Consider the following 27,999-nt stretch of genomic DNA (forward strand, 5'->3'; position numbering starts at 1 on the left):
GTTGTAAGAATTCTGTTAATAGGACTTCATCTGACAATTACAAAAAATGGTAGAATTCTTATCTATATAAATATTCAAGTTCCCTATTACAAGGTGTTTGTGGTGGTTGCGAGATTAACAATAATTTTTGCGCCTGTCATTGTTTTTTTTTCCTTTTCCAAGCATAAATAATTCTGGATCTTTGTTAATATACATCTTTTTGGGATAAATACCATTCTCATGCGAATTAATAACAAATCTAATTTCATGAAGTTGCACGTTCATTGTATGTATTAAGTCTGTTTTACCTTTATCGTTGTTTTTTTTTGGCCTGATAGTACTGAAAAAAGAATTCGATGTAGGTACCTGTGGGAAGATTACTTGACTTTCGTCTTCCAATAAAACTCAATTTATATATCAATATCGATAAAACTCAGTTTCGAAGTCAATATGTAATGGCAATTTGCAACTTCTGTAATTATATTTTTCTGTTAATTTCAAAATTATATACATTTTTGTTCCAAAATTTAATTAATGTAATCGCGACTCTGTTTTTTGACTGTAGCGACTCATTTTATTCTATACAGTATTGGGATCTGTATGAGCAGTTATATTGGCCTGTTGAGAAATGTGCCATCATTATTTATTGGTATCTTTCGCCTCTCTTTTAACAATAGCGATAATATTCCACATACAAGAACTCTAGTATACTTAAACATCTAAGTGTGTTTTGGAGTAGGAGCAAAGATAAATTGAGACTGATTCAGAATAGTCGTTTTTGTCGCATATTACGTCTTCCTGTATGTTCACTGTTACTTTGTGAGCTAGCAAATGAAAAAAAAACATCTATTAATCAATTATCTATTAACTGTTTGTTCTTAAAACCAGAAAAACTTGGAGGAGCTTTATGTACTAGAAATTTGTTGAACGGACTGAATGAATGGGTTGATATAATTACGTATTAAGGAAAAGTTATACTTGTAAAATGAAATATTATCATTTTAATTTTAGTTCTTATATAACAACATAATGACAAATGATTATTTACACAACAATTTTTCTTAAAAAAAACATATATTGTATAAGATATCCCAACGACTACCACAACCCGGATTAAAAGTGAAAAGTTATCTCTACCACCGCCCCTGTAGTCCCATATAAACAAATGTGGAGCAATATGTTTCAAAAAGACATATCTTGTTTGTTTTCAATACAAATCGCACTATAGAAGTTATAAGACGGAAAGTGATATAATACCTTTCCAAAAATGAACATAAGTATCTAAATGCTTTTGAAAGTCTATCATAACTGGAAATGATATTTCATGAATGCAGTTTATTTTTATATTGTAACGAGCATGGAATTGGGGGAACCACAATAACGACTGACAACAAAATTTGCTCAAATTAAAGATAACGATAAATATTTTACTCCATTTAACACCTACGGTAACTTTTTTAGAATGAAAATATTTTTTTTAACTCATTTGATGTAAAATATATTGTAACTGGTTTTAACTTAATTATTCATTTATATCTAACACACACTGGTTTAGAGATAGCTTCTACACTGCCGTATTGGCCGTAATTGGCTATGAGATAACCGGTCCTACCGGTCTTCTTACGGTAAGAAAGGCCGGTGTTGGTCTTGATGAACTTGGAATATTTTGAACACGATCACTAAATGAGCCTGTTTCTCGGTCCTTCCTCTACCACTGTCATCCGCAATATTTATCGCACGAGTGGCTTTAGGTTTTGAAATGTGTGATGCTACAGAAATTTATGTCTTTTGCTGGACTAATCTTGATGGTTCTGGTTGCCCATGGCCAGGCTTTTCTCTTTGAATTAATTCCACTGTCCTCTTTTATTTCTACAACTGACGATGAACCTGACCTGATTGACTGACTTTAAGCACCTGATCGTACACTTCCTACTCAAGAAGGAGTTCCTGTCATATAACTTTGTGTCATCATCAGCTCTTTGAGACATGAAATCAGTTGGTGGGGAGGAAGGACGAAGATGTAACCTTTGACGTTTCCCTCCTGTGCGACAAGTTGGGCCCGGAGCTTCTGACATCCTTTTCATCAGTCATTCATGGTAAGTTTTTTTGTAAGCAAAGTGCTCGCACATGACGGAATTCAAGCAAAGTCATATTTGTCAAATTTGTAATTGCATTGTGTTGTTTTCCTGTGGATTATTTTCAAGACACTTGAAGAAGTCTGAGCAGCATTTAATCACACTGTCTACTTGAAGAATCTTTGCTACTTTTTCTACATGTTTCCCATTTTTTCAGTAAGTAACGTACATCCCTCATACAAATATTGCAAGAATGTGGTTACAGCTTCCTGTTTAATATCAGCAGCCAGACGAACCCCCAACTCGGTTCCAATTGATGCATTCTCCATTGACCACAACGAAAAGACACTAAGTAAAGATCTGAGAGTACTCGCAGTTACTGACACCTAGTTCAAATCCAATAACAACTAATAAAAAAAGCATGCATCTTAGGCTAACATATCAATCAGTACACATCCAACATCCAATGGATCTAGTGTAAAGACGTAATAAACAGTCAGAGAAAAACATGACCTTGTGCAATGCCAAGATACAGGTATCGACAGATTGTAGAGCCATGAATGTGCATATGTATATAAAAATAATATTAAGTTTGATTTTATTTACTGTTAACAAAATAATCTGATACTTAGCTGCAAACAAAACAAAAAATCGACACTGGGTAATGGGTACACGTTCTTCTTCGAGTAGAGCCTTCAGACGTCTTCACCAAGACAATATTAATGGCCTACGGAGAGTGACTTGGTTCAATAACGCCCTGTTTTTGGCATTTGATTTATTCCCGCTTCGGCTACGTCTCGTTGCATAATATATAATCGCCATAAAGGTTATTTTATCGGATTATTATATCCGGGGTCGATTTGGTATCTGACAAGATCGGGGTGTCCCAATATTTCATTCGGTCCAACAAAAATATCAGGGTATTGATAAATTACGCTCTCTAAGCGTTTCCGTTCCTCGGTCGATAATTTCCCGGTACATCACTCAACTAACGGTTGTAAATGCTCTGGTAATGTATTTTCTAACAAGTTAATGTTCTCTTTTATATGACTGCTGGATTCCGAATTGCAGCTTACAACTTGATTAATTGGTTGTACAGACCCTACTTGCACGTTCTTTTTAAGAATTCTCGGATCCTAGTTAGGATTCAAAATTGAAAATACTACTTTTGATTTTGACAATGATTATCGCCCTTGAAGTCAGCTAAAGGTTCTAAGCAACATTCTTGTTTTCTATTAAAAATCCCCCTTATTACTCATTCGACAAAAATGTTGGACCCTAGCACAGACATTATGAAACGCCGACTGGCGTTTAAATTTGACCTCAAAGTTTGGTGACCTTAACATCCCTTCTGCAGTGTCAATAGACACTCTGTTCTTACAAAGGAAGTCCACACCTAAAATACCAGAGAGTTTCCCCAGACCGGCTACAATTACAGAATGTTCAAAAATATTTCGACCTAAGCAAAGTGAAAGCGTAGTCCTACCCTAGCTGCGAAACCGTAGCTCGTCTGTCCTTATGATATTGTTGATTTGTGGACCATAGTGCTACGAATTTTTCCTATTTCAAAACGTTCGGAATTGCGACCCATGTTCATGTCGCACTTATTTCCCAAATGTTCATTGTTTATTGCCCGTGTATACCTTATCAATGTATACAGTTCGTTAGATATTTTCCTTTTTTTTAACAATTAAACTAAACTTTATTGCACAACTGCTGTTTTACATTTTATTCAGATTACAGCGTTAGTTTGGATAACCCTGTGATGAGTTACTAGATATTTTTCTATGATATGGAGTACCTATTTATGTTTGAACATGCTTTTCCTTGACACTATTATCTAATTATATCCACCTATTTTGTTAAGCCATTTTGAATATCGTCGTGACATCATTAAAAACAATTAAATATACTGTTGTCTCTATTTATACATTTCCATAACTGTTCTTTTAAAAAACGAAAGCATCCAACCAGATGAATATTTTCAGAAAACTTGTAATTTGTATGTAAATTCCAAATAAAGTCTTTTAAAAAAGAAAACTTTTAATTTTGAATTTAAAAAAATATATGGATAACTTTATGGGTTATACCGAGTTTTATTAGAAATTTTGAATTTTACAGTTGTAATCTTTTTAAACACCTGAAATTGAAGATACATTTGACCAATTGTAGGAACCATTGTATAGAATAGGAATGTTTCCACTATACAATTACTCTACGAAACAACATAAAGATGAGAAAAGCAGTAATCTAAAAAATCGCTGAAAATGATAAAATCAAAAAACTTATATTTAACGTTCACACATTTTTTTTTATATATAAGATAGAAGAAGAAAATTATGCCTAGAAATCTATGTTATTTTGTTTTTCTGAATGTTCCGCGATTGATACCAATACTGAAAACATACAGTAGACCAGTTTTACCAAATGATAAAACTTCTACTTGTTTTATTTCATTTAATCACATTACCCTTTTCACTAGATGTGTGTTCAATATTAACATTATCAATTTCATGCGACGGAAGCGCTTTTCTGGATTTACCTTCATCAGGAACGCTCAAAACCGAATATTTGAAAGCCTAGGATATTTAAGATCCGAAACATTTGAAAAGCTTTATGACCAAAATGAACCTAAAAATGATAACCAATTGCATCTAAGGTCTACTTTGCCTAATTCTAGTTATATTATAATTGATACTATTGTTGCTACAATTGGTCAACATTTATAAATGTTTTCAAACGCTGTTTTTTTTTATATGAAAAACTGCACATTTGAGACAGATATAACTTTATCATATTTATCTCACTAGATGTATTCTAAATCTAATGATCTTATATTTAGGTAAAGATGTAGTGATAACATCTCAAAAACAGTCATCAACAGTAAAAACTTCAAAATCACAACACACAGCGGTTGAAACTGACCACACAAATGACCATGTTTTACAGAGCGTTCTTATTTTTTTTTTTTGCATTTTTTGCTTGTAGTAGTAATAGGTGTAATACTACAAAATCCGGTTTCATACTATTAAAGGTCGAAAAAATATTCCCTTTGATTAGACAGTTGTACGAAGTTAACCCTGCATTTAATTGCAGAAAAAAAAATCTTGAGTCATAAACATGTATCTTGGATGTTTCAAAGCACAATTATTTTTTTATTTGGTGTTTCTATAAAATATTTTGGACACTTGAGGTTACATGGTTACATAAGCTTGTAAACAGTAAGGAAAGGGTGAACATTTGATTGGTTAACTTCCCAGTGATGGTTATTATCTTATATGCAATTACATGTTTTGTGACATTTTGTCTGTAGTACTGGACAGGATAAAACTTTACTCTTGCCAAGTATTTTTTTATTTGAAACAAAAATAAATTCTGCACAATTTTTTGAAAAGTGCCAATTTAACAAAGACTGAGTCAGTCGATACTGAGATACAGAACATGTACCGTTATTGAACCCAAATATTAGGTTGTCTTGTGTTTGAGGGCTCCCATAGAGTGCGAAAGGTGTGTTCGATCCCTGATTGTAATAAACCAAAAACATTTGCTGCTTGGTTATAATTTTCAACAAGTGTTTTATAACGGTACTTAGAACAACTCTTACACAACTTGGTCTAGTGCTTTATACTGTTGTCGCGTATGGAATGTAAAAAGAGAGTGATATGGTTTATCAATTCATTGCACAAAATCCCTACACGAAAAGCAATGGAAATATCGTGTTAATGCTTTTCATTATCTCAATATTACATTCTTGATTGGACGTTCAGTCTTGATCAAAAGCTTACACCTCTCTGGAGTTCTTAATGACGACGAATATTTTCAGCTTTGAATTTATACATGTTTTCTTTTGTTTTTTTTTTTCCAGATCAACTAGCTAAGGACACAATAAATAATTCAATTATTATCTTAATCTTAAGTAAAGATGATAGATCCACATATTTAAAGTGATGAAACATCTATAATATCGGCTACGACACTGAACCGTAATTTCAGTCTTAGTAACCTAATGAAGCAGGTCCATGATTTTGATAGAGAGTTCCTACCTGAAAATGATAACAATGATATATCGAGTCTTAGTTAATCAAAAAGCGTTATGATGAGCAATAATTGGTTGATAGTTATAGACGGTATTAAAAGGTTTGGCTATATTTAGCATTATTACGATATGGAATACATTATCAACATAATGACAACCATGAGACAGTATCGTATTTTTGCCAATCTGTGATTACTTTATATATATTTTCCTTCGCTGTATTTTATCATTATCATTATGTTATACAAACAAAATAGTGTTTGTCCATTTTTTCTTAATTTGTTATTTCCTTTTATTAGACTTACAATACTTCATTTTTTAAGATCTTTCAACTCGTTCTAATCTGAATAAGGGTTTTTGTACGAAAATCTTCTTCCTCAGTATTTTAGGCTAGTGATATCATTAACTGCACTATAGTTGTCATGACTATATGACAAATTGATAAATAAAAATCGTGTATATAAACAATTCGAACGTCTAATATCTATTTTGTTTTAAATGATTTAGAATTTTATGTAAGCATTTAATTTTAGTATCTAGTCTTTATTTGTATGTAAAAACTCACCAGAGATACATATGTATAAGTAATATTGGTCATGAACAATAGTTTTAACATTGTGGACTTTGTGTGTTATTATAAATTCTACGTAATACTTGTCGTGGCGATATAGCCATTTTGCGATCGCTCGACGTATGCAGTTTGATTTTATATCAGTTAATCAAACAATAGCAAAACGATTATTTTGCAAATAAAAACCGATAATATTAAAAAAAATATATTAATAAAGATATTCAAAGTAGAACATTGTATAATTTCAAAGAATATGGAACATGCGTAAACAAATAGCTAGTATTAATCGATTAAGATGGACATAAGTATGAGTCATATGCGACTTTTCGCGATACATTTCATAAAAAAAAAAAAAACACTGTTCCTTCAAGAATTTTTTTTTAGTTTATTTTTGGTTGGATTTTAGGAATTTTTGGTCCTCAATGCTCTTCATCTTCGTACTTTATTTGGCCTTTTTTAAACTTTTTTATTTTTGAGCGTCACTGATGAGTCTTTTGTAGACGAAAAGCGCGTCTGGCGCAAATACAAAATTTCAATCCTGGTATCCATGATGAGTTTATTTATTAACTTGGTACCACTAGAAGCAGAATTGTCATATTTTGAATTTTTATTTGTTTCGAATTTTATAATGAACAAGTGTCATTTTCTGACGATTTGATCACGAGTTGTTTCTTTTTGTGTGTCATGAAGTTTGCTTTTTATTAAGTGTGTTTACTTTAGGAGAAAAAAAAAAGTAAGACTAAGTAATCACCAAATGAACAAATAGAATTCAGACAATTCTGAATTTTTCTATACCTGGTTTTTTTAAATTTTAAGCATGTAATATAAATTATTCCTAGAATACGTATACGTGTACGCATTTCAAATGAAACAAGTCCCAACGTTTTTCAAATGATTCAAGTCACCATCTGTATGTGAGTCTATGTCCCTTTGAGTATACAAAAAATGCTTTATGTAAGATTAACAAAAGTACTCGGAGAGAATGCTGGTCGTTTGCTTTGATGCAAATCATTTTGTATGTTAAATTCTGTATTCGCAGCAGAAATCACATTAAGAATAAAAAATCACACTCGGCCCAATGCAACATTGGTCAACTACTCTTGCCTCCTCTTGAGAATTATACATTGACAAAATATACACTACTCAAGCATGTTTGCGCACAATTTTACAAATAAGGAAAGGTCTGTTATAGGTCCCACCCAGCTAGTACAAACTGGACATTTCTAGTACGAAATGGTCCTTGGTGTCGTATATAAAATAGTGGATCTAGCAAGTCTTTGATTTAAAACAGAGTTTTTTCTAAGTATATCAAACTAAAGATTTATGCTTCTGGTGATTATTTTTTAGAAACTTCTGTACTAATGGATCTTGAATAGTTGAGTTGTTCAATTCAAAATTCTGATTATTATGTTTTGTTTTAAATGAAATGTGATGTTTTAGAAACATAATAGGAAAGAATCTAAATAACGCTCAACATATTTATAAAGCCATGCACAAGTTAATAAAACCTCCATTAACCAAAGTTTTTTATGTGAACAAGTATCAAATTCGGGATATTCCTGACATACATTTGCTTTAACATCATTCATGCATCAATAATAGTTTTAACTATTAACTCTGTTTTACTTGGTCAGATACTTACTATTGTGTATGGTTAAGTCCTAAACCCGATACCCGTGAAAAAATATTCGGTTACAAACTTTGTGATGTTAAGATCTACTTTTATTCACTTAAATATTTACTGACGCAATGATATGTTATCTTATATATCATTTTGATTTGAAAGTTTTATTTAATAGTGTCAACATTTATGAATTTTAAATTAAAGTTACTTTTAATTCAAACAATACAGATTGTTTTCGTCGAATATATGATGAAGTATAGAATTACAATTTACTGTGGTTTTAACACATGCCATGATGGAATGAAGACATGCCACTCGGAATAACTAGCTGCAATGAAGACATGTGGTACTTAAATGTATTTTTCCTTTTGTCGTGTATACCATATACAAGTTGCTTCAATCTGACATGCTACTCACAACAAGACAACTCAGTAAGTTATAAATTCTTTATATCTAAATCTTGTATATAAGTTAACTAGTTGGTTGTTTCATGTGTCATTTTTTGTCTCTATCTACATAAAGCCAATGTGGATGTATACCTCTTTTGAATGGACACGTTTCAATCTAGATGGAGCATAAAATGCTCTTTAATCCAAAATATTTGACAATAGAAATTTCTGAATTAGGTTATGTCGATATTTTAACCAAGCAGTAGTAACAACACACTTATGTCATTTGCATTGCTTCAGCACCAAACAATCAGTTTAGAAAAACAGCATAAAGGACATCTTCAGATCTACAAATTATTTTTTAACTTTTGCCTATTACTGATATTAATTTGTGTTTTACTTTTGTTTCTGTTTTATGAATCATCATTTATTTTAGGCTCTCAAATTCCATTGCACAGCCATCAAGTACGAAAAGGAAAGTAAGTGTTTGATATTTGAGAATAATGAAACACTTTCCCTTTTCATAGAAAAGGTTGTTATTTTTTTATTAATAAAGAAAGGCGAAAGGGACATTCAAACTAAGAAGTAGAAATAAACTGACAACGTCAAGGCAAAAAAAGAAGAAAAGACAAACAACAGTATACATATCACAACGAAGAAAACCAACGACTGAACAACACCAACCCCACCAAATATCGGGGATTATCTCAGGTACTCCGGAAGGTTAAGCAAATCCTGCTCCACCTGTGACACCAGTCGTGTTGCTCATGTAAACATGCTTATTTTTCAATCATTTGCTTTCAAGAACCACAAAGGGAACTCTGCAATGTTTCCTAGCTACTGATGTCACGACAATACAAAATATGTAGCAACTGTATGTTATGACAGGTATTCAGTTTTTTTTCAAAAGCAGTCAATAGTAGCTTCAAGTTTCCTTAAAAAAATGACTCCTTTCTTTAACTGAATAACAAATCCCATTAAATAAAATGAATTGCATTAGTGAAACTTGATTCGAGATAGTAGAAGTAAAAACACTCAATTATTCTGTTTAGTGACCTTGTTTTGTAAGGTTTGTTTCGCAGAATGCGGACGTAGAAAATATACATGTTGTTGACATACCTTTTATAGAAGAAAGTGAATTAGCTATTATTAAAACTTCGTAATAAGTCACAATATACATAAATATGTATTTTGCTAGCATCAGGAAAAGAACCAAAAAGCACTTTAAACCCCCATTGTCTAAGACACAGTTTACCGACCAATAAACACACACACAAAAAAAACACACACAATAAAATTAAAAATTGAAAAAAACCTAACACGTACGAATTACACTAAATAATGAATATTATCAGATACAATTCACTAAACAATCCTACAAATACAAGTTAAGAAAAATTACGAGTTAAGCATAATGTGATGCTGAATAAATGTACATGAAATTCATTATAATTTCCTAAATTGAATGGTATATCCTGTCTGTTTCATGTGTTTGGATTTCGCAACTATCAAAAATATCCGGTTAGCTTTCATTTTTAAAGCAATGAAACACTTATTCTGATTGTATTAGATTGTAGTGACAATGTCCTGTCAACTATATATGGAGCTCTATATGGACAAAAATATTGGGCAGCAAAACCACATGACTTGCAGCTAATACCAATACAAGAAGAGTACTTAAGAACAACTCGATTCTATCCTGGATTTCTAGTAGTAGTTCAACCTCCTAGAACAGGTATATTATGTAAACAAGTGAGATAAAAAAAAGTCCGATTTAACCATTTCAAATAAAAATAATTGACAAGTGTAATCGATAACACATCTCATAAGGCCGATGTTGCATCTATAAAATAGTCGACTTGGAGTACACAGTAACTTTTAACTACTGTTATATTTAAATTTTAAATCAAAACAATGAAGATTATTTTCGTGTCAAATATTTCTTACATACCATCATTCGCGTAGATATTTCGGAAAAAGAGCTCTTTTATTCCATTCTCTTCTTTATCTTTATTTTTTTTCTTTCTCTTCTTTTTTCATTTTTTCTTTTTGGATGTATATATGTAGGACTCTAAAGTGCGATGGTACTCTAAAGTGCGATGGTCACGCTAAAATGCGATGGTCTACGCTAAAGTGCGATGGTTGTTTGTTTGCTAAAGTGCGATGGTATAGCACGCTAAAGTGCGATGGTTGCTTGTTTGCTAAAGTACGATGGTAAAGCACGCTAAAATGCGATTAAACAATATGGTACGGTTCGAGGGCTTAAAACATTAAAGTACATGGATGTTAAAAACAAGTCTTTTTGCAAAAGCTAGTATGCTAAGGTATTACATATAGTGTGATAGGCTTTATGATTAATCGTTAGGTTATGTGATTGTTTTTAAATTTAGAAGATTGACCACGTAATAATTGCTAAAAAAAGGTAATTTAGGTGTCACAAAAATAATATATTTCCCGTAAATGAATTTTTAACAATTCGGGCGTATTTGATAATTGATGTAGCTTGCCGTTCACACACGGTCTAATGTGAACACCTCCCCTTACAGTATAAGTAACATTAATTTGTAAAAGCTTTAATTTAAACGCGAGAGAAAGGCGGTGTTCGCCGAGCTTTCCCATTTTTCGTAGCGAGTACAAATACATGCTATATTTTACTACAATGTACAAACTAATGTTTGGCCGACATTTATAATTTACGCTTGAAAACATGTACCTTTATTTTACCGACGTTACTTTTCAATAAAATAGACAGTATTTTTACGGGGACCGCAATTAGTAAACAATGATTTAAATGTATCTGTTCGCTTCCAAAAGAAGCGGGATACCGGATACTTATGGGTATACTACTTTGTATCTATATAGCAAAAATGGTCGACTGCAGGATACAAGTCCTTCCATCACCACATTTGCTTCAGCCGACAAAGCACGGTTAGGTTTTATTTAATTAAGTCATGGACATTTGGTTTAAAAGTTGTTAATCAAATATTTTTAATTTATCTTCCCACATGTTCATTTTTATAGTTTGTATAAACGACTGTTAACGTCATAATCCAACTACGTTTCTTACGTCTATACTTTCGCGGACCATCGGACTTTAGCGTGTGGATGCATCGCACTTTAGCGCAAACCATCGCACTTAAGCGTGACCATCGTACTTTAGCGTCCCCATCGCACTTTAGAGACCTACATATATGTTGTCCTTTTATAAAATAACCCTCCATAATCAATAGTTCATTTTTAGTCAATAACGTTGGCGCTGTTTGTCTTTGTTCTCAGGTTTTATACAAAATATCAGAGGATTCCACTTAAATTACGAAGAATTGGACAAAAATCTGAGAAAATGTATCATTATTGTAATAACCAATGTTACCTTAGACCACACTCATAGAGATGTAAGTATCTAAGTACAATTGTACCGTTATCTAATAACCAATTATACCTTAGACAACATGTTTGTTAATCAAAGCAAAACTTTACTGTTATTGTAATAACCAATGTTACCTTCGACAACACTAATAGAGATGGAAGTATTAGATATAGTCTATTGATAACATTAACGGTACCAATTTGTTTTTGCACCAGATGCGCATTTCGACAATAAATGTCCCTCCAGTGATGCTCGAGGCAAGATTGTTTGAAAATCCAAAACTTATTACAAAAAGATGAAGAGCTTATAAATCCCAAAGGACAAAAAAGTATAGTTAAACCCGGGCACCCAATCAGAGCTTTGCACTAAGGAGATATATTCCTTGATTTTAAATAATTTAAAAAAATTGTAATAGCAAATTATAATAACACAATATCCGTATTGTCATGCCTGTGCCGAAGTATTGGCTAATTGGCCGGTGATATCATAGGAAAAAATAACAGTCCACCAGCAGAGGTATCGACCAAGTGGTAGTAATAACATTAACGATATCAATTGTGCTGCACCAGATGCGCATTTCGACAATAAATGTCTCTTCAGCGATGCTGATGTCCAAAATGTTAAAAATTCCAAAACTTCTTAAAAACTGAAGAGTTTATAAACCACAAACGAGAAAAAGAATAGCCAAAGACAGATACATGTTTGTTATTCAAAATAAAGTTGTTCCGTTACTGTAATGACAAATGTTACCTTAGACTATGTTCATTGAGATGTAAGTATATATATAGATAACTATACATTGTCTCAATGTATAAACAAAACCGGTAGGATGAGAGGAAACGCATTTTAAAGGGAAAGCTGCATATTTGTTGCCGCTTTTTACGTACATTGTATCCATTTAAGCCCTATTTCACAATTTTTAATTGATTGAATCTTTGTAATTATAAACGTTACGCACATGTATATTATTTTTCCGAGATTTATGTGCAGTTCAACGAGTTCTGATGCATCCACAATTTCATTAAAATCCGAAATATCGTCCAATTATGTAAACTTTGCTATAATTCGCTTATATATCGGAGGAACTACTAGTATGTCGGCCATTAACTAACAAGTTGAACATGTTTTTCACTTACATCAATACCCTTACTGCCGAAATATGTTTAATTCGATTCTTTTTATTTTCAGAATAATTTGAAATTTGAAATTAAATTATGGCCTTTGAATGGAAATAAAGATTTCTCCATTACATCATGGACACTCCCAAAACCCCCTGAGAGTGAACACAATACAAATCTGATAAGATATGGTAGAACTGGAAAATGGCAATGGGGTACGTAAAATTAGTGAGTAATGGAAAAGAAAGGATATGTTATTTTAATTCATCACTCAAAATCAAAATACCCAAATTGAAAAACAAAAAGCAAAGAAAAGGCGTGTTTATTGTTGTATTCGTTTAAAGTCTGGTATCTTTGGTGAATTTGTACCTTGTGCTTATACAAGAAACTGAAATGAATGACTAATTGAATTTTGAAATTTGGGGGTTAATCATCGAACCATCTTTAGGTTGAAAACGTATACGAGAAATTTTTTGATCATTGTTTTATGTAAGACCGACTCATCTGGTTGGATTTTTAAAATACTACCACATGAGATAACAGTCCACAGGAACACATGTCAGTTAATGTCGGTACATCATTCTTTAATAACCTAGTTAAGAGAATAGAAATGCTTGATTTAGAGCAAGGGACCGACCACAAAATATATAGAAAAACACCGAAACAGATCACAAAAAAGATGAGTAATATGAATTTTAAAGTAACCAAACGTGTTCCTGAATAGGTAAAGACTTTCTATTCAAGTAATAGCTTCTTATGAAATTCCACAAGAAAAAAAGGAACATGTCAAGACTATTAACGAGTCCGTAGTAATTTTATGACACATTAGTACCAATTTGTAAAAACGGTCATCAAATTGTAAAAGAGACGACAATGAACTATACACACCCCCTCGTTTAGTAGATGCATTTTTTTACAAGACAAACATAATTAGGTGTTGAAATTTTACCTCAAATAAATGGATATTTCACTATACAGTTGACTAAATGACACGTTGCAGAAGTGTATGATATTTGTTGCTTTCTAATAATCATCAGGTTTGACAGACGCACCAAGGGACTGGATAACAACTATTTCTTACTTTAGTAACATAGAGGATATGTACATAAGGATCTGGTTTGTTCCCGCTCCTGTGGAATACAAATTTTCACAATATAATGTTTTGTTAGAAAAAATCTTGTCCGGAGAGGAAACAGATTTTGAAGATAGAATAACGATAGAAGACATCAGGATATCCCAGGTAAAAAAATCATAGACTTTTTATTAGAAGTACAAATACTGGATATTCATGTAGTATATTTCGCTTAATAATGACCATTAAGGTAAGAGATATGTATATCCCATGTATTCAAATAAGCCCGGATTGAATTTTTTTGTGTACATATGTAGGACTCGGAGGTGCGATGGAGACGCTGAAGTGTGATGGTTCGTTCTCCGATGTGCGATGGTCTATATTACGCGTGATGGCTTGTTTTATATCTACAGATGTTCAAATACTAGGCCTATTAGAAGTAGATTTTTAATAGTTAGTATATACATTTGCATTTGTTATTGTCTTTGTGTGTCTTTAATTACAGTTGCATTCTAAGTGAGAGATCGTCCTCTCTGATTTTCAGCATGTGAACATAATTCTGCGTTAACATTTTATCTTTATTTGGTTCCTCTCATGAATTCTTAGTTTACATAATATCATCATACGGAGAGTTTGTTTGCGGACCCATACGTATTTAGAGAATGCCACGCTCCATCGTAAATAAAAAAAATACCTTTTGTAGATTCCCAAAAAAATCCGCTACAGAAGGTTAACTTTCCGCCCTCTCCACCAATCAATATCCGTGTCCCGTAGTATTAAAAAGTTTATAAGCCCCTTATTAAATTAAAAACCCCAAAAAACTGTTTTAACAAACAAATTGACTCCGAGATCGACATGCAAAGCATTGAAAGTATAGTTTATGTAGTCCATTGTACTTCAGCGATACCCCCATCGCAATTGAGCGTTACCACCATCGCACTTCAGCGTAGCTATCAACAAGACAGCGTCACAATGCCACCATATTACTTCAGCGTGATCAAAAACGCCAACTTCAACGTCAAACCATCGCACATCAGCGTGACCATCGCGGTTCGGAGTACCATCACGGTGCAGAGTCCAACACACACGGCCACAGACCACAATTAAATTCTCTATTAGTTCTTTATAACGTTTTGTTTCATTAAAAAAATTGCACCGATTCTTTTTGTCAAATATTTTTTGAGTGTAAAGTACAGTACTAGTCCAAACAGATATCCAACATTCAGAAAAATTGCTCCCCAGTGTCTTACAAATTTAGCCAATACACATCCATACCCCTATGGACAAGTCAAGAGATGTTCCGAAAACTGTAAATATCACCTTTTTGCACCTGGCCTAATCACTATTTCTATATCAAAATCAGTTAAAATACAACATCCAAAAGTTTATTTCGCCTCTCTTCTTTCATTTCCATCCAATAAAAACTAAGAAATGAGTGAGGAAGGGAAAGAAAAAAAATTAAGAAAAAATACACTTTAATTAAAAGGAACTATATATGACAACGGAAAGCGGGATCATTAATTGTGGTCTGGGACCACACATAAACGTGTTATTCCTAAATATGTTCTGTATACAATTACCTTAGTCGTCCAGGTGACAGACTAAGGACCCCTGTTTACAAAATGAACCATCTATCCAGGGGCAATAGAAGGTTAAAAAAGTAGTCCAGTTTTTACAATTTAAACAATATATTTAAATGATGTTAGAAGCATCTAAATCTATATTTGAACTTCAGCATAGTAAGTAAATAAGAGGATACCACACAAAAGAAGTGCATTAACCACAACCACCATAATAGGCACTTTTATATCATTTGTATATATATCTATATATTTATAAAATCTATAGTCTTAAACAATAAACCGTAAAAAATATAACTTTGATAACTTTGTCTAAAGTTAATATTATATTTATTGTCTAAAGTTAATATTATATTTATTGTCTAAAAATATTCATTATCACTGACTTCAATTTTGTCTTATCGATGATGTCGATGCCTTTTAATTGAAGAGCGAATTTTAGATTTATTTTTAAGTTATGTTTCCAGATATCATAAATGTCTTGAGGTGCTAAAGTTGTTTTGTGGGATTTTCTTATTTCTCATTTTCCATAGAGTCCAATTAGAATATGTAATAATTGTGTTAAGAAAATTATCATATTTGAATGTTCCTGTGTTTATACCTAACAGCATGTCCTTTTTAACAATGGGATGATTTATTCCTGTGTTTGATTGTACAAGATTTCTTGAAGCTAGTTTATATTTAACTTTGATGTACTACAACTAAAAAATAATTGTTACAGGGTTTCTATGTTTTTGTCATTTTGACAAATATGGCAGTTTCCATTTGATAGTTTCGTTTTGGGTAATCTAACTTCAGTTTATAAAATAGTGTGCATGGATCTCCATTGAAATTCTTTTACTTTGTTTTCAATCATCAGTTGTTTTAATCCCGACCACAAATTTTCTCTAAATAAATTGTTTCCAAATATTTCCTCCTAGTTAGTTTGACATTTTAATACAATTTCTCCGATCAATAAGCTTCCTATAAATTTCATTGCAGCTAATAAAATCAGTAGTTTCTGAATTCCAAATGTCCTTGATATTTTTGATATCGCTTTTTAAAAAAAGAAGGGATTGAATTAATGACAACAGCAAACGGTCAATTCATCTTAAATCAGTCTAAAGAGACTGGAGGACGTCGAACACAAATTCATCGACAAAAGCCGCAGCTACCATTTCCAAATAGTGAATTTCTCTTTTCGTATACATTGCTAAAGGCTTGTATCAGATGCTATTCGTATTATCCTTATTTTTAGTTTATACTATTTGATGACCGTACGACTGTAGTATTTCATATTTGTGTTTCGGATTTTCCATTTTTAAACACATTTTGAAAATCAATATAAATGTTTTTGTTTGATTATGTATCATGATGTATTTCCAGGCACAAATATCTAATTAGAAATTGAATTTTTCAGGTAGACTACACATTTCTAAATGTTAAACCCGGAAGATACAGGATTTTGGTAGGTTTTTGTTGAATATGTTGGATAACTCGATAAAAAGTTTGATATAGATAAAGGCAACAGTAGTATACCGCTGTTCAATGGTCATCAATCGATTAAGCGAAAACAAATTCGGGTCACAAACCAAATCCGAGGGAAACACATCAGCTATAAGAGAAAAACAACGGAACAACAGAAACACTGAACTGCAAAAAAAAACCAAACGCCAACATACATAGAAACGGACTATTTGAAAATAACTGCAATATTCCTGACTTGGTGCAGGACATTTTAAGAAAAAATGGTGGGTTGAACCAGGTTTTATGGCTAGCCATACCTCCCGCTTAATGGCAATGTGAAAAAACCGCTAAAATGACGACAACATTACGGTACAGGAATACAGTACAAACAAACGCAAGAACACTCAGGAGACAGAGAAACACACAAATAAAAAATATAATAGTACATTACAAAATGTAAACCACAGAATAACAACGGACACCTCCCATGAATCCACGACAGCACACCAGGACATCAAAAACGAATTATAAACTGTGCGTCTCAGGAATGTATCAACGCCACAAAAAGTGACGCATTTTTGTGACGTTTATATTATCACAGATAAATTTCTAAAAAAAGAATAGATTTGTTTCATTGTAGACACGTACAAGACTATAAGATTGAGTTTGCAATGGTGTTATTTTATGTATTTTCTAACCATGACAAGAATATTAAAATGGAATTATGTTTGTAATGGTGTTATTATTTGTATTTTCTAACCATATCGGTTTTTCTTCTAAATCAAAACTTTGTATAAACAAAAAAATTCTGTGCATATAGTTGCTTTAAACAAAAAATTATATAAATGAAATAGCTGATTAATTATCTTAACTTTTACATAATATAGAAAATAAAAATAAAATAACTCTAATATAAGGCAAGATCATATAAGACCAAACAGTTAACACACTTGAAAACAAACAACATAAAACAAAAACACTGTAGACGAACCACGAGTAACTCGATATAAAGCTGTTTAAACTGTCTCTTACTTGCTTTTCTTCAGACCGTTTTACCGTCAGTAATGTGGAAATGTGATTTTCAGGATGTTATATACGTAATCTTAACGGTTGTTTCTTCATAAATCATATAACATAATACTTATACGTTCCTAATGAAGGTAAATCCAGAAAAGCGCTTCGGTCGCATGAAATTATTTAACGTATTGTTTTCATATTTTATACTTTTGCAACTTGTGTATGATTAGGAAAATTTGCAAATCGCAAAGTAATAGAACTTCGAACTTCATTCTGTTTGTTATTGGAGCGGTCGAGTTTACACATTATGATTTTTTTTTCAAAATAACCTTCCTTATCAATCAAAGACTTTTTTATTATTTATTTTGTAATTTCGCAATTTTAACAAAACAGGTTGTCCCGTACATTGCTCTAGGTGAAACAAGTATATTCAGAATTCTGCACAAAGAAATCAGTTCAGAGATATAAGCTTTCAATAATTTGAAAATACCAAAAACCATTGAATTGAGACATCGGTTGTTCAATTTTCATAAAAATGAGCCTTGAAGTTGATCGTATCTATGCTATTGTGTATCCTGTCAAACCCTAAAAATTATATCCTTCCGCCTGCCATGAAATAAATTTATGATATTTTATATGTAGGAAAGTAAATACATGAAAAAATGGCATTGTATCTTATAACATATCTTTGTCTCTCCTGTAATATACAAATTATTCGAACCAACGTATAATTTTTTTTTAAGGTTCAGCCATTTGATGACAACTGCAGTTGTAAATCCAATAGAAACAATTGTGGACAGTGTATACGAACAAGAACTTCTGTTATTATTGTGGCCGCGACAGGTAAAATGTTGTTTATTAAAATATTCTAGTTCGGATCAAGCAGGTCTAAGCTTTGAAAAGGTTTAAAAGTCACATGATACTTCAAATTCAACAAAAAAGTTGAATATATTTTATATCCTTGAATGGACAAGTTTTACTATAAAACATGTGAACATATACTTTCATTTTAAAAGCATCCTTTATTTTATCAAAATCTTCAAAAATGTACTGCCATTGAATTATTGTCTTTCAAATTCGCCGACAGCTTTTCCGTATGCAGTGACCTTAACCATTACAACTCTCGTTAGAAATTCAGCAACCACACAATGCAAGTGCGAAGGGAAAACCGTAACGAAAGATAAGGTAAACAAACGTGGAAACAAGATTTAAACAATCGAATCTGAAAGATAATTTTAAAATACACCAAATCTTTTAACAACCGTTATAACCAACTTTGATTGACTAATTGGAACGCATGGACAATATATAAAAAACAAAACACAAATAAACATCGCTCTAGCATCTCAATTATTTTTCACGTGCTCGATGATTCTATGTTGATTGTTATCTTAATCGGCAACCTTCGACACAGTAACCCGAAAGTTAAATAGGTGACTATACGTTACGGGTTCGTAATAAATATTCAAAAAAAAGCAAACACAGAGAACTTAGTTTTGTATATATATGCACGCATTGGTTCAATAATGTGCTTAACATTATAACCACCAGAAATTCGTTATATGACTTTAATCATTGAATCTATATTGACATATAACATAAAAACTGTGAACGTAATTCGTCTGATCATTTTACTTTTAAAGACTATTGGAGTAAAACTCACAAATGACAGAGTTTAAGAAGCACAATTTATATTTTGTGAATACAAGACATCGAACAGAAGAACTCAATTGAAAAAAATACGTTATTCAATCACAGATCATATAAAAGTGAATCTTTTTTCCGGCAGTGTACTTTTTCCTTATGGAAGAATTACACTAATGTCCCTGACATATTTTCCGTAGTGTTTCATTTCCGACGTAATAAACACACTAGTATCAAGACGGATTTATACTAGTTCATTTCATGTGCTGGAATAAACACTATGTCCAATCGCTTCCATTACTTGACTCATACAAAACTGAGGAAAAACGATCAATGTCCACTGTTATGACACTATTTCTCACTATGTAGCAATTCTAGTGATTTTGTGTCATTTGTTTAATGTTTGGAAAATAATATGTTACGTCACGGTACCCAAATTGCACCGAGTACCCAAATTGCACCTATTTAATGAAAATAGCAGAGGAAATCTTACAAGTTTTCCTAGAGACTAAACAATTTGTATTTTTATGATTTGACACTATGCACGTCTTTCAACATAGGTAAATATATTTAAATATACACAAAAAGTTCACAGTATATATAAACAGAAGAAGTTTTCACTGGAAAAAGTAAAATATACGGAAACGTCGCCATGCGACGTCCACAAAAAGTCATCGTTTAAAAATTAGCAAATAAAATATGTTAGAAGCATTCATTTCTTAAAAAATTGATAGTATGCATGGACTAATGTCAAATTATTCTTAATATTTAAAGAAATAAAACAAAATATCTGCTATTCGACTTTTAAGGATGTGAATTTAAGCATGGATGCAATTTGGGTACTCCTCATTACAGAATCATTGACCGTTTGGAGGTCTGTTCAAACCCATTTTTCTATGATTCAATATGGATTCAAAATTAAATTGGTGGAACTATATAGTAAATAATGATACATCTACAAAATAAACACAGAATGGAAACTTTGTCTAGATCATAAATAAACGTAGGTGAAAAAACTGTCAAAATAGGTGCAATTTGGGTATCCTCACGTTAAGAAATTTTCAAGAGTTTGTACTACTATGGACTGTTTATTTAACTTCATTTCAAGTGTTCAATGTAGGACTTTTCCTTTCAAAGGTGAAATGCCTTTAGCAGTCACAAGAAGAACTGTAAGAACTTTGAGTTTACAACGAACTTCACCCGACCCAATGCGAGCTGCATTAACCCCGATCATAAGTAAAACACCTAATCAGGATATTATACCCAGTGTTCTCGGATTTATTGCATTTCTCCTAGCGATAATTATAATTGTTGAATGTTACAAATTCTATAAAGGTAAGTCATTAATATGAACGTTAATTTTGACAGAGAAAAGTATTCCAACGACTAATCAATAGATAAAACAGAAAACAAGCAATGTAAATGCATGCAAAAAGGAAAAGACATCGAACTAAAAATGGATCAATAGTAATAGTCAATTCAGCATCGATGCCATGAATTTAATTGACTAAATGGGTAAAAAATCTTTTACAATACCAAAAATAATTACAAAAATACTTTTGTTAGACAAGTTTTGGAGCGGCAACATGCAGATTGACATTATTTGAGGTACACCTCATACAGCTTTAGTCAAAAATAGTTGTGGTGTTTATATGGCATAAAAAATTAGGTCTGGCTTACTTCCTCTAGCATCTAATCAAAAGTGAACTAAGCGCATGCTAGAGGTTCAAAACTGAAAAGTTACAACAAACAGTTGTTATGCTCTGATTGCTATCTGCAAATGAAAATAAATGTAAATTTTTTCAAACATAAAAAATGCCAGGGATGTTTAAATACGGAGAAACATAAGCAGCTATATTATAAAAACAAAATACCTTACAAGAATAGCAAAATTCATATGAGGTAGGAAAATGCTACGACTTGCAATTTTGGGTTGAAAAAAAAGCCTCAGTTTGTAACCGTTAATTTTTATTTGAGATCATACAGGCTTCCTTCCATTTCACATTAAACTGTTCCAACAGATTACAGTATAGTCCCCTCTCTCTCATTTACACTAATGTCTTCTATCAAATTGTCAGCAAATCATCATACTGAATATTAATAGTTTAAATGTAGAAAATGTTATTTCTTGCTTTATAACACACATTAACTATTTTCCAGTTTCAGAAAACAGAAATTCTTATACAGATGTGAATATAAATAACACAGATGTTAAAGGTACGACAAGCCTTGTCTAATTTTATATAAAATCTGTAATTCGGTAGTAATTTAGTTAAATTCATATACCGCATAGTACGTTTGATGGTTTTAGTATGTAACATAGTCACTGAAGGCTAACTTGAATTCATGAGGCAAGGATTTAGTCAAAATTATTGTATTTAAGAAGATCCTGAAATATTTGTGGAGGTCCAGGAATATTTTAGGATGTCCTGAATTTCGAATTATGGAGGTTCTGAAATATTTCAGGAGGTCTCCAATGAATTATTGATTTTGAATTCGAATTATGGAGGTCCCGAAATTTTTCAAGATATACATTAATTCTGACTAAATCTGCGCCTCGTATTTATTAGTATTAATCAAATGAGACGTGGGATGAACGTCAATAACACATCAACTCAACAATGATTAGAGGTCAATATAAAAAAAGAGGTTTCTTTTGAGATTTTAGGAACGGCTGAAAAAATGTACACCATCAAAAGATGATTGTAATACAATTGCAGCCTGTCTACCTCCCCATAACATAGTATATTGGATATTTAATGCTCCATCCACCTGGATACCTCCCCTAAACAGAGTATACTGGATATTTAACGGTCCATCCGCCTTGATACCTCCCCTAAACAGAGTATACTGGATATTTAACGGTCCATCTGCTGGATACCTCTCCTAAACAGAGTATACTGGATATTTAACGATCCGCCCGCCTTGATACCTCCCCAAAACATAGTATACTGGATATTTAATGGCCCATCCGCCTGGCTACCTCCCCTTAAACAGAGTATACTTGATATTTATCGATCCATCCGCCTGGCTACCCACCCCCTCCCCCTTAAACAGAGTGTACTGGATATTTAACGGCCAATCCGCCTTGATACCTCCCCTTAACAGTTTACTCGATATTTAACTGTCCATCCGCCTGGCTACCTCCCCTTAAACAGAGTATACTGGATATTTAAAGGTACATCCGCCTTGATACCTCCCCTAAACAGAGTATACTCGATATTTAACGGTAAATCTGCCTGGCTACCTCCCCTTAAACAGAGTATACTGGATATGTTTACAAGATTGGATATAGAATGTTAAGATGAATAAGTTACTGTTTTTCTTCATTGAAGTGAAAAATAATAATTATATTTTTTTCAGCCTTAAATGGTAGGTCAGGGACAGTAGCCATTGTAGCGGCAGATGACGACGACCTACATAACACATTAGTCATGTCTTTTGTTATTTTCCTGCAAGAAACTTGTAAACTCAATATTTTATTTTATCCCTTGTCTCAGTCTAAGAATAAAAACCGCTGGATCGACAATGCCGTGAATAAATCAGATCATATGGTATTTGTTTTATCAAAGTGTTCAGTAAATCAGTATGCACAGTGGGTAGAGTCGGCGTATAGACAAAATAATGACAGTTTATTTATGGAATGTCTTGAAACTGCTTTAAATAATTCAATTAGCAATAATGACATATCAAATAAGATCATTCTTGTTCAGTTTGGACATAGTCAAAATATACAGGTTCCCTTTGATCTTTGCAACAAACACCAGTATCTGTTAGTAAAACAGCTCAATGAATTTCTCGGTCATATCAACGGTTTTCATCCATGGGAAGAAGACTTTAACCAGTTTTGCGACCAACGTAATGATAATATTCTAACGTCTAAAGGAGGCAGAAATTTTATAAAGGCATTTAAAGAAGCGTTGGGAAATAATTCAGATAGTGGATTGCCAGCGAGGGAGCCATCGTTGAAATCAATTCATCCAAACATCAATTCAAACGTTTTCAGAAATGCTTTCATCAGCTTCAATCGGTCAAAAGAGAAAGTATGTATCAATGCGGGAAATTTTTGGACAGGTTTTAACGAAGCAACAGAGAGTAATTTGCGTACTGTTTCTGACAGTGGGTTGGCTCCAAGTGAGCCAAATATAGATTTTATACCGCCAAACATACAAGACGAAATTCGAAGCTATGATATCGATAGCATTGACCAAGAAGAAGAGATAAAACGTTTTAATGAAAAAAATTCACAATATTGTGAGTGATATTTTAAAATAAGCCTACATCTAGAATATGCCCGCTTTGTTTACCATTTGTATCACAGTCCATTCTAATACGTTTATATTGTGACAATACTTATCGTTCTGGCTAAACGTATGTGTTGATCATTTGTATCACAGTCCATTCTTACGACCAAATACGTTTATATTGTGACAATACTTATCGTTCTGGCTAAACGTATGTGTTAATTAACATTTGTATCACAGTCCATTCTTACGACCAAATACGTTTATATTGTGACAATACTTATCGTTCTAACTAAACGTATGTGTTTAACATTTGTATCACAGTCCATTCTTACGACCAAATACGTTTATATTGTGACAGTACTTATCGTTCTGGCTAAACGTATGTGTTTACCGTTTGTATCACAGTCCATTCTTACGACAAAATACGTTTAGATTGTGACAATACTTATCGTTCTGGCTAAACATATGTGTTTAACACTTTGTAGCAAATTTAACAATTTGTCTGATTAAATGTCTCATAATTTTTTATTTGATCTAGTTAGAACTGTACAGTTTTTTCCCAGTTATGGTTTAATTCTAAAGCCATCAGTTTTCATTTTTAATTGAGAAAAGATAAACCGAATGTACCTTTCAGAACATATAATATTAGTTGAATAACCATTCATATAATTTTTAGAACAAATTACGTTAATGAGGGCATTATGATTGAATTTACTTATGCAAGTCATATACTTTTATAAAATAGTGTTCGTTATCATGATTGACCATCTGTTGAATCCTAACTAAGAAAAAAGGTCAACCTAAAAAATTGGATGGTATTTTTTTAATTAAACTACAATTGCTACTTACTAACAACCTTTCAATAGCAATGGGTTTAATTTGTTCTTTGGTTTATAAGTTTTAAAAAACAATGCTTTCAAACTGTAACTGAAAACATTTCAGCCTATTGCTATTGTGAATGAACAAATCCTTTCGAATATGGACAGTAAAAGTATAGACATGTTACCGTTTGAATAGCAATAAAATCAGTTTGATATGCCAAAGGAAATGGTCATTTCTGCAACTAGCAGACTTATTATTGTGCTCATATGAAACGGAATCAATATAAACGCTTCATAAAACAAGAAGAAAAAGATGTAACAAAATCCTGTGATATTTTCAATTTTTGATATTGATGATATCCTTTCAATCAAAATATGTGTAATATCGTTAATCATTCTGTTTAATTAAACGATGTTTGACTTATTCTTTCAATCTGCATTGAAGTTAAAATTGGGAATACTAGTTTGAGGGGTAGAGAAGTCAAATGTGTTTTATACTATTGGAAGAGGAAGAAGACTTAGATTGTATATAATCAAACAGATATTTTTTAATGTTTAAGTATCCGAACCTGATTCATACTGCCCCTAGAGTAGAGTTTCATAATAACTCTGAAGCCCGGCTTTGATTGCTGAAAAATGGATGTCAATTATTTGGAAGAGGCTGCATGGAGCACTTGGCAGACCCAGTAATATAATGTTTGGAAGGCAACTTATGTTATTGTGGTACCCTGTACAATGAAGGAAGATCCTGTTTTTTCATCTTCGGTTGAAATTCCAAAGAAACATAGAACAGACCTATGATTGTTCAGGGTTTCCTATTTTTTGTACGTGTCGTGGAAGTATTTTTGAGTGTCCAGGTGAATTGTCAATACTTAATTCCGCTATTAAATAGTGTATGTAATGGGATTGAAACACGAAAAACGACTTTTCATACTGGGCGACGACCGAGCCAGTATTTCTTTCTGATTCTTTATGAATCCGTGAGTGTAACATATCCTACATCATCACGGTCAATGAGATCAATTTGAAATTACCGTTGTCATTTATCTGGCTTTTTCATTAACTTTGGAGTCTTTAGACGGAAGACGCATGAAAACGAAAAATGCTTACCACGTCGACGGACCTGGTTTTATCTCCATTTAGAGTAAATACATTTCTAATTATATTTGATCTCATTTACTTGTGCTTTTTTTAAACCTGAATTTATTCGATTTCAACTGAATATTCGTTTATAGTTTAACAACTGTAGAAGTTTAAATACTGATAAAGAGAAAAGTGTTGTCTTTGACCATTTTGAATTGTAACGAGTAAACAAACTCATCATTGATACCAGGCTTAAAATCATGTACACCAGACGCGCGTAAAGAACGAATGACTTGAGGAAAACCACAATTTCAATATATGTACTAAATAGATATAAGAATATGTGGTATGAGTGCCAATGAGACAACTCTCCATCCAAGTCACAATTAGTAAAAGTAAACCATTATAGGTCAAAGTACGGCCTTCAACACGGAGTCTTGGCTCACACCGAACAGCAAGCTATAAAGGGCCCCAAAAATGACTAGTGTAAAACCATTTAACAGGAAAACCCAACAGTTTGATTTATATAAAAAACGAAAAACGAGAAACACTTATGAACCACATCAACAAACGACAACTACTGAACATCAGGTTCATCCTTCTCAGTTTCAAGTAAAAGCGTAGTCATTTTAGAATTAGTTTAAAAAACGTACGTTAAAAAAATTGAAAATTTTTGTTTTAAGGCTTACAAATATTATATTATTGTAGCCATGTGCATTTGTTGTGAAGTTTTTGTTTTCTCAGAAACGTGAAATTTGGGTCTACCTTTGTAAAGTGGCATGAATGCTTCTTTGTCCTCAATATTTTAGCTCATCTGCCCCAAAAGACTAGTGTGAACTATTGCCATCATTTGGCGTCCGTCATCTGTCGTACTCCGTCAACTTCTACCGAAATCTTCTAAGAAAATACTGGATCAATTGGAACAAAACTTGGCGAGAATCATCATTGGAAAATCTTGTTATAAAAAGTGTCCTATGATCCCGTCAACCAACCAGCATGGCCGACAAGGCTAAAAATAGAAATTAGCGGTAAAATAATGCATTTATTGTCTACTATTTTGAAAACTGTCTTAGATACATAGCAAACTATAAAAATAAAATGTGGCAGTATGATTGCCAATGTGACAACTATGCATCAGACACCACTTTGAATGACGTAAATGTAAGCAACTATAGGTAACTATATGGGATTAAAGAACGAGCAAAACAATTAATGTTTAGAATGTAAAAATCTATCGATTCTCCATTTAAATAAAAGTAGTGTTTATACGGCCAGAAATTACCTTTAATTGTAGCCAACAAAAGACACAAATCAATAATAAAATTTAACAAGATTTATTATACACAAGTTTAAAAGAAGTATTACACAAATAGAAATGTCAACTTAACTGTTAAAATATATGTCCGATCTTTTGTCTTTTCTTTATCCGGAATTCTTCTCGGGAATCCAAACAGAATATTACGTCCAATAGGTCACAATCTAGCATGATGTTGTTCGTAAATAAAAGTGTCAATCCAATTGAGAGAAGGTCTGAGAATATTAATGTCTATGTCTGAATGTTTGACTTTAGTGTCTGTATATATATAGTTGTCACAGAAATCTCTAGAACACTGTAGAAAGGAAACTCCTAGAAAACTATAGAACGGAATCTTCTAGAACAGTGTAGGTTAAATTTATACGCATCTATTATTATGATCATTCTGGAATCGTTACAAATTACAGAACAAATAAGGCCAACTAAATAAATATGATAGTTACAATATCATAACAGCAGTCAGACGACTCCTTATAGAGGTTATTGCCCTTAGATGAGTATTTTCACCATTTTTTTCTTTATTTTTTTAATCCTATTCTGGCAACTATCTGGGAGAAACTTTAAATTAAATTTCCGGTTGATGTTGACAAGTGTTGTCGGATATTTTCACAGAAA

The 27,999-nt window shown here is 32.4% G+C and overlaps 1 protein-coding gene and 1 long non-coding RNA gene across 12 annotated transcripts in view; one reads left to right on the forward strand and one right to left on the reverse strand.

Annotated features, from left to right (window-relative positions):
* LOC127734226 (uncharacterized) overlaps positions 1–24,693 on the forward strand; it is a 49,698-nt gene extending 25,005 nt beyond the window's left edge. For 8 of the 11 annotated variants that reach the window (XM_052244035.1, XM_052243997.1, XM_052244021.1 and 5 more), the window contains 11 exons: positions 8,514–8,716; positions 9,111–9,153; positions 10,245–10,409; positions 11,951–12,066; positions 13,230–13,374; positions 14,197–14,399; positions 17,211–17,258; positions 19,018–19,117; positions 21,056–21,253; positions 22,079–22,135; positions 23,282–24,693. In XM_052244035.1, the coding sequence (XP_052099995.1) occupies positions 8,594–8,716; positions 9,111–9,153; positions 10,245–10,409; positions 11,951–12,066; positions 13,230–13,374; positions 14,197–14,399; positions 17,211–17,258; positions 19,018–19,117; positions 21,056–21,253; positions 22,079–22,135; positions 23,282–24,180 (2,097 nt within the window). In that variant the 5' untranslated portion in view covers positions 8,514–8,593 and the 3' untranslated portion in view covers positions 24,181–24,693. Of the gene's footprint in view, positions 1–1,439; positions 2,076–4,138; positions 8,717–9,110; positions 9,154–10,244; positions 10,410–11,950; positions 12,067–13,229; positions 13,375–14,196; positions 14,400–17,210; positions 17,259–19,017; positions 19,118–21,055; positions 21,254–22,078; positions 22,136–23,281 lie in introns of those variants that run through there. The other 3 variants (XM_052244060.1, XM_052244049.1, XM_052244069.1) reach the window with 3 other exon arrangements.
* On the reverse strand, positions 1–27,718 carry LOC127734346 (uncharacterized). The gene is made up of 4 exons (XR_007997521.1): positions 27,458–27,718; positions 26,835–27,078; positions 25,556–25,615; positions 1–803 (listed from the first exon to the last, which is right to left on the reverse strand). It is a non-coding gene; the product is annotated as an uncharacterized LOC127734346 (long non-coding RNA).
* Positions 27,719–27,999: the final 281 nt, after the last annotated feature.

The sequence above is a fragment of the Mytilus californianus genome, unplaced genomic scaffold (assembly GCF_021869535.1).
Source record: "Mytilus californianus isolate M0D057914Y unplaced genomic scaffold, xbMytCali1.0.p SCAF_1, whole genome shotgun sequence".
NCBI lineage: Eukaryota > Metazoa > Mollusca > Bivalvia > Mytilida > Mytilidae > Mytilus > Mytilus californianus.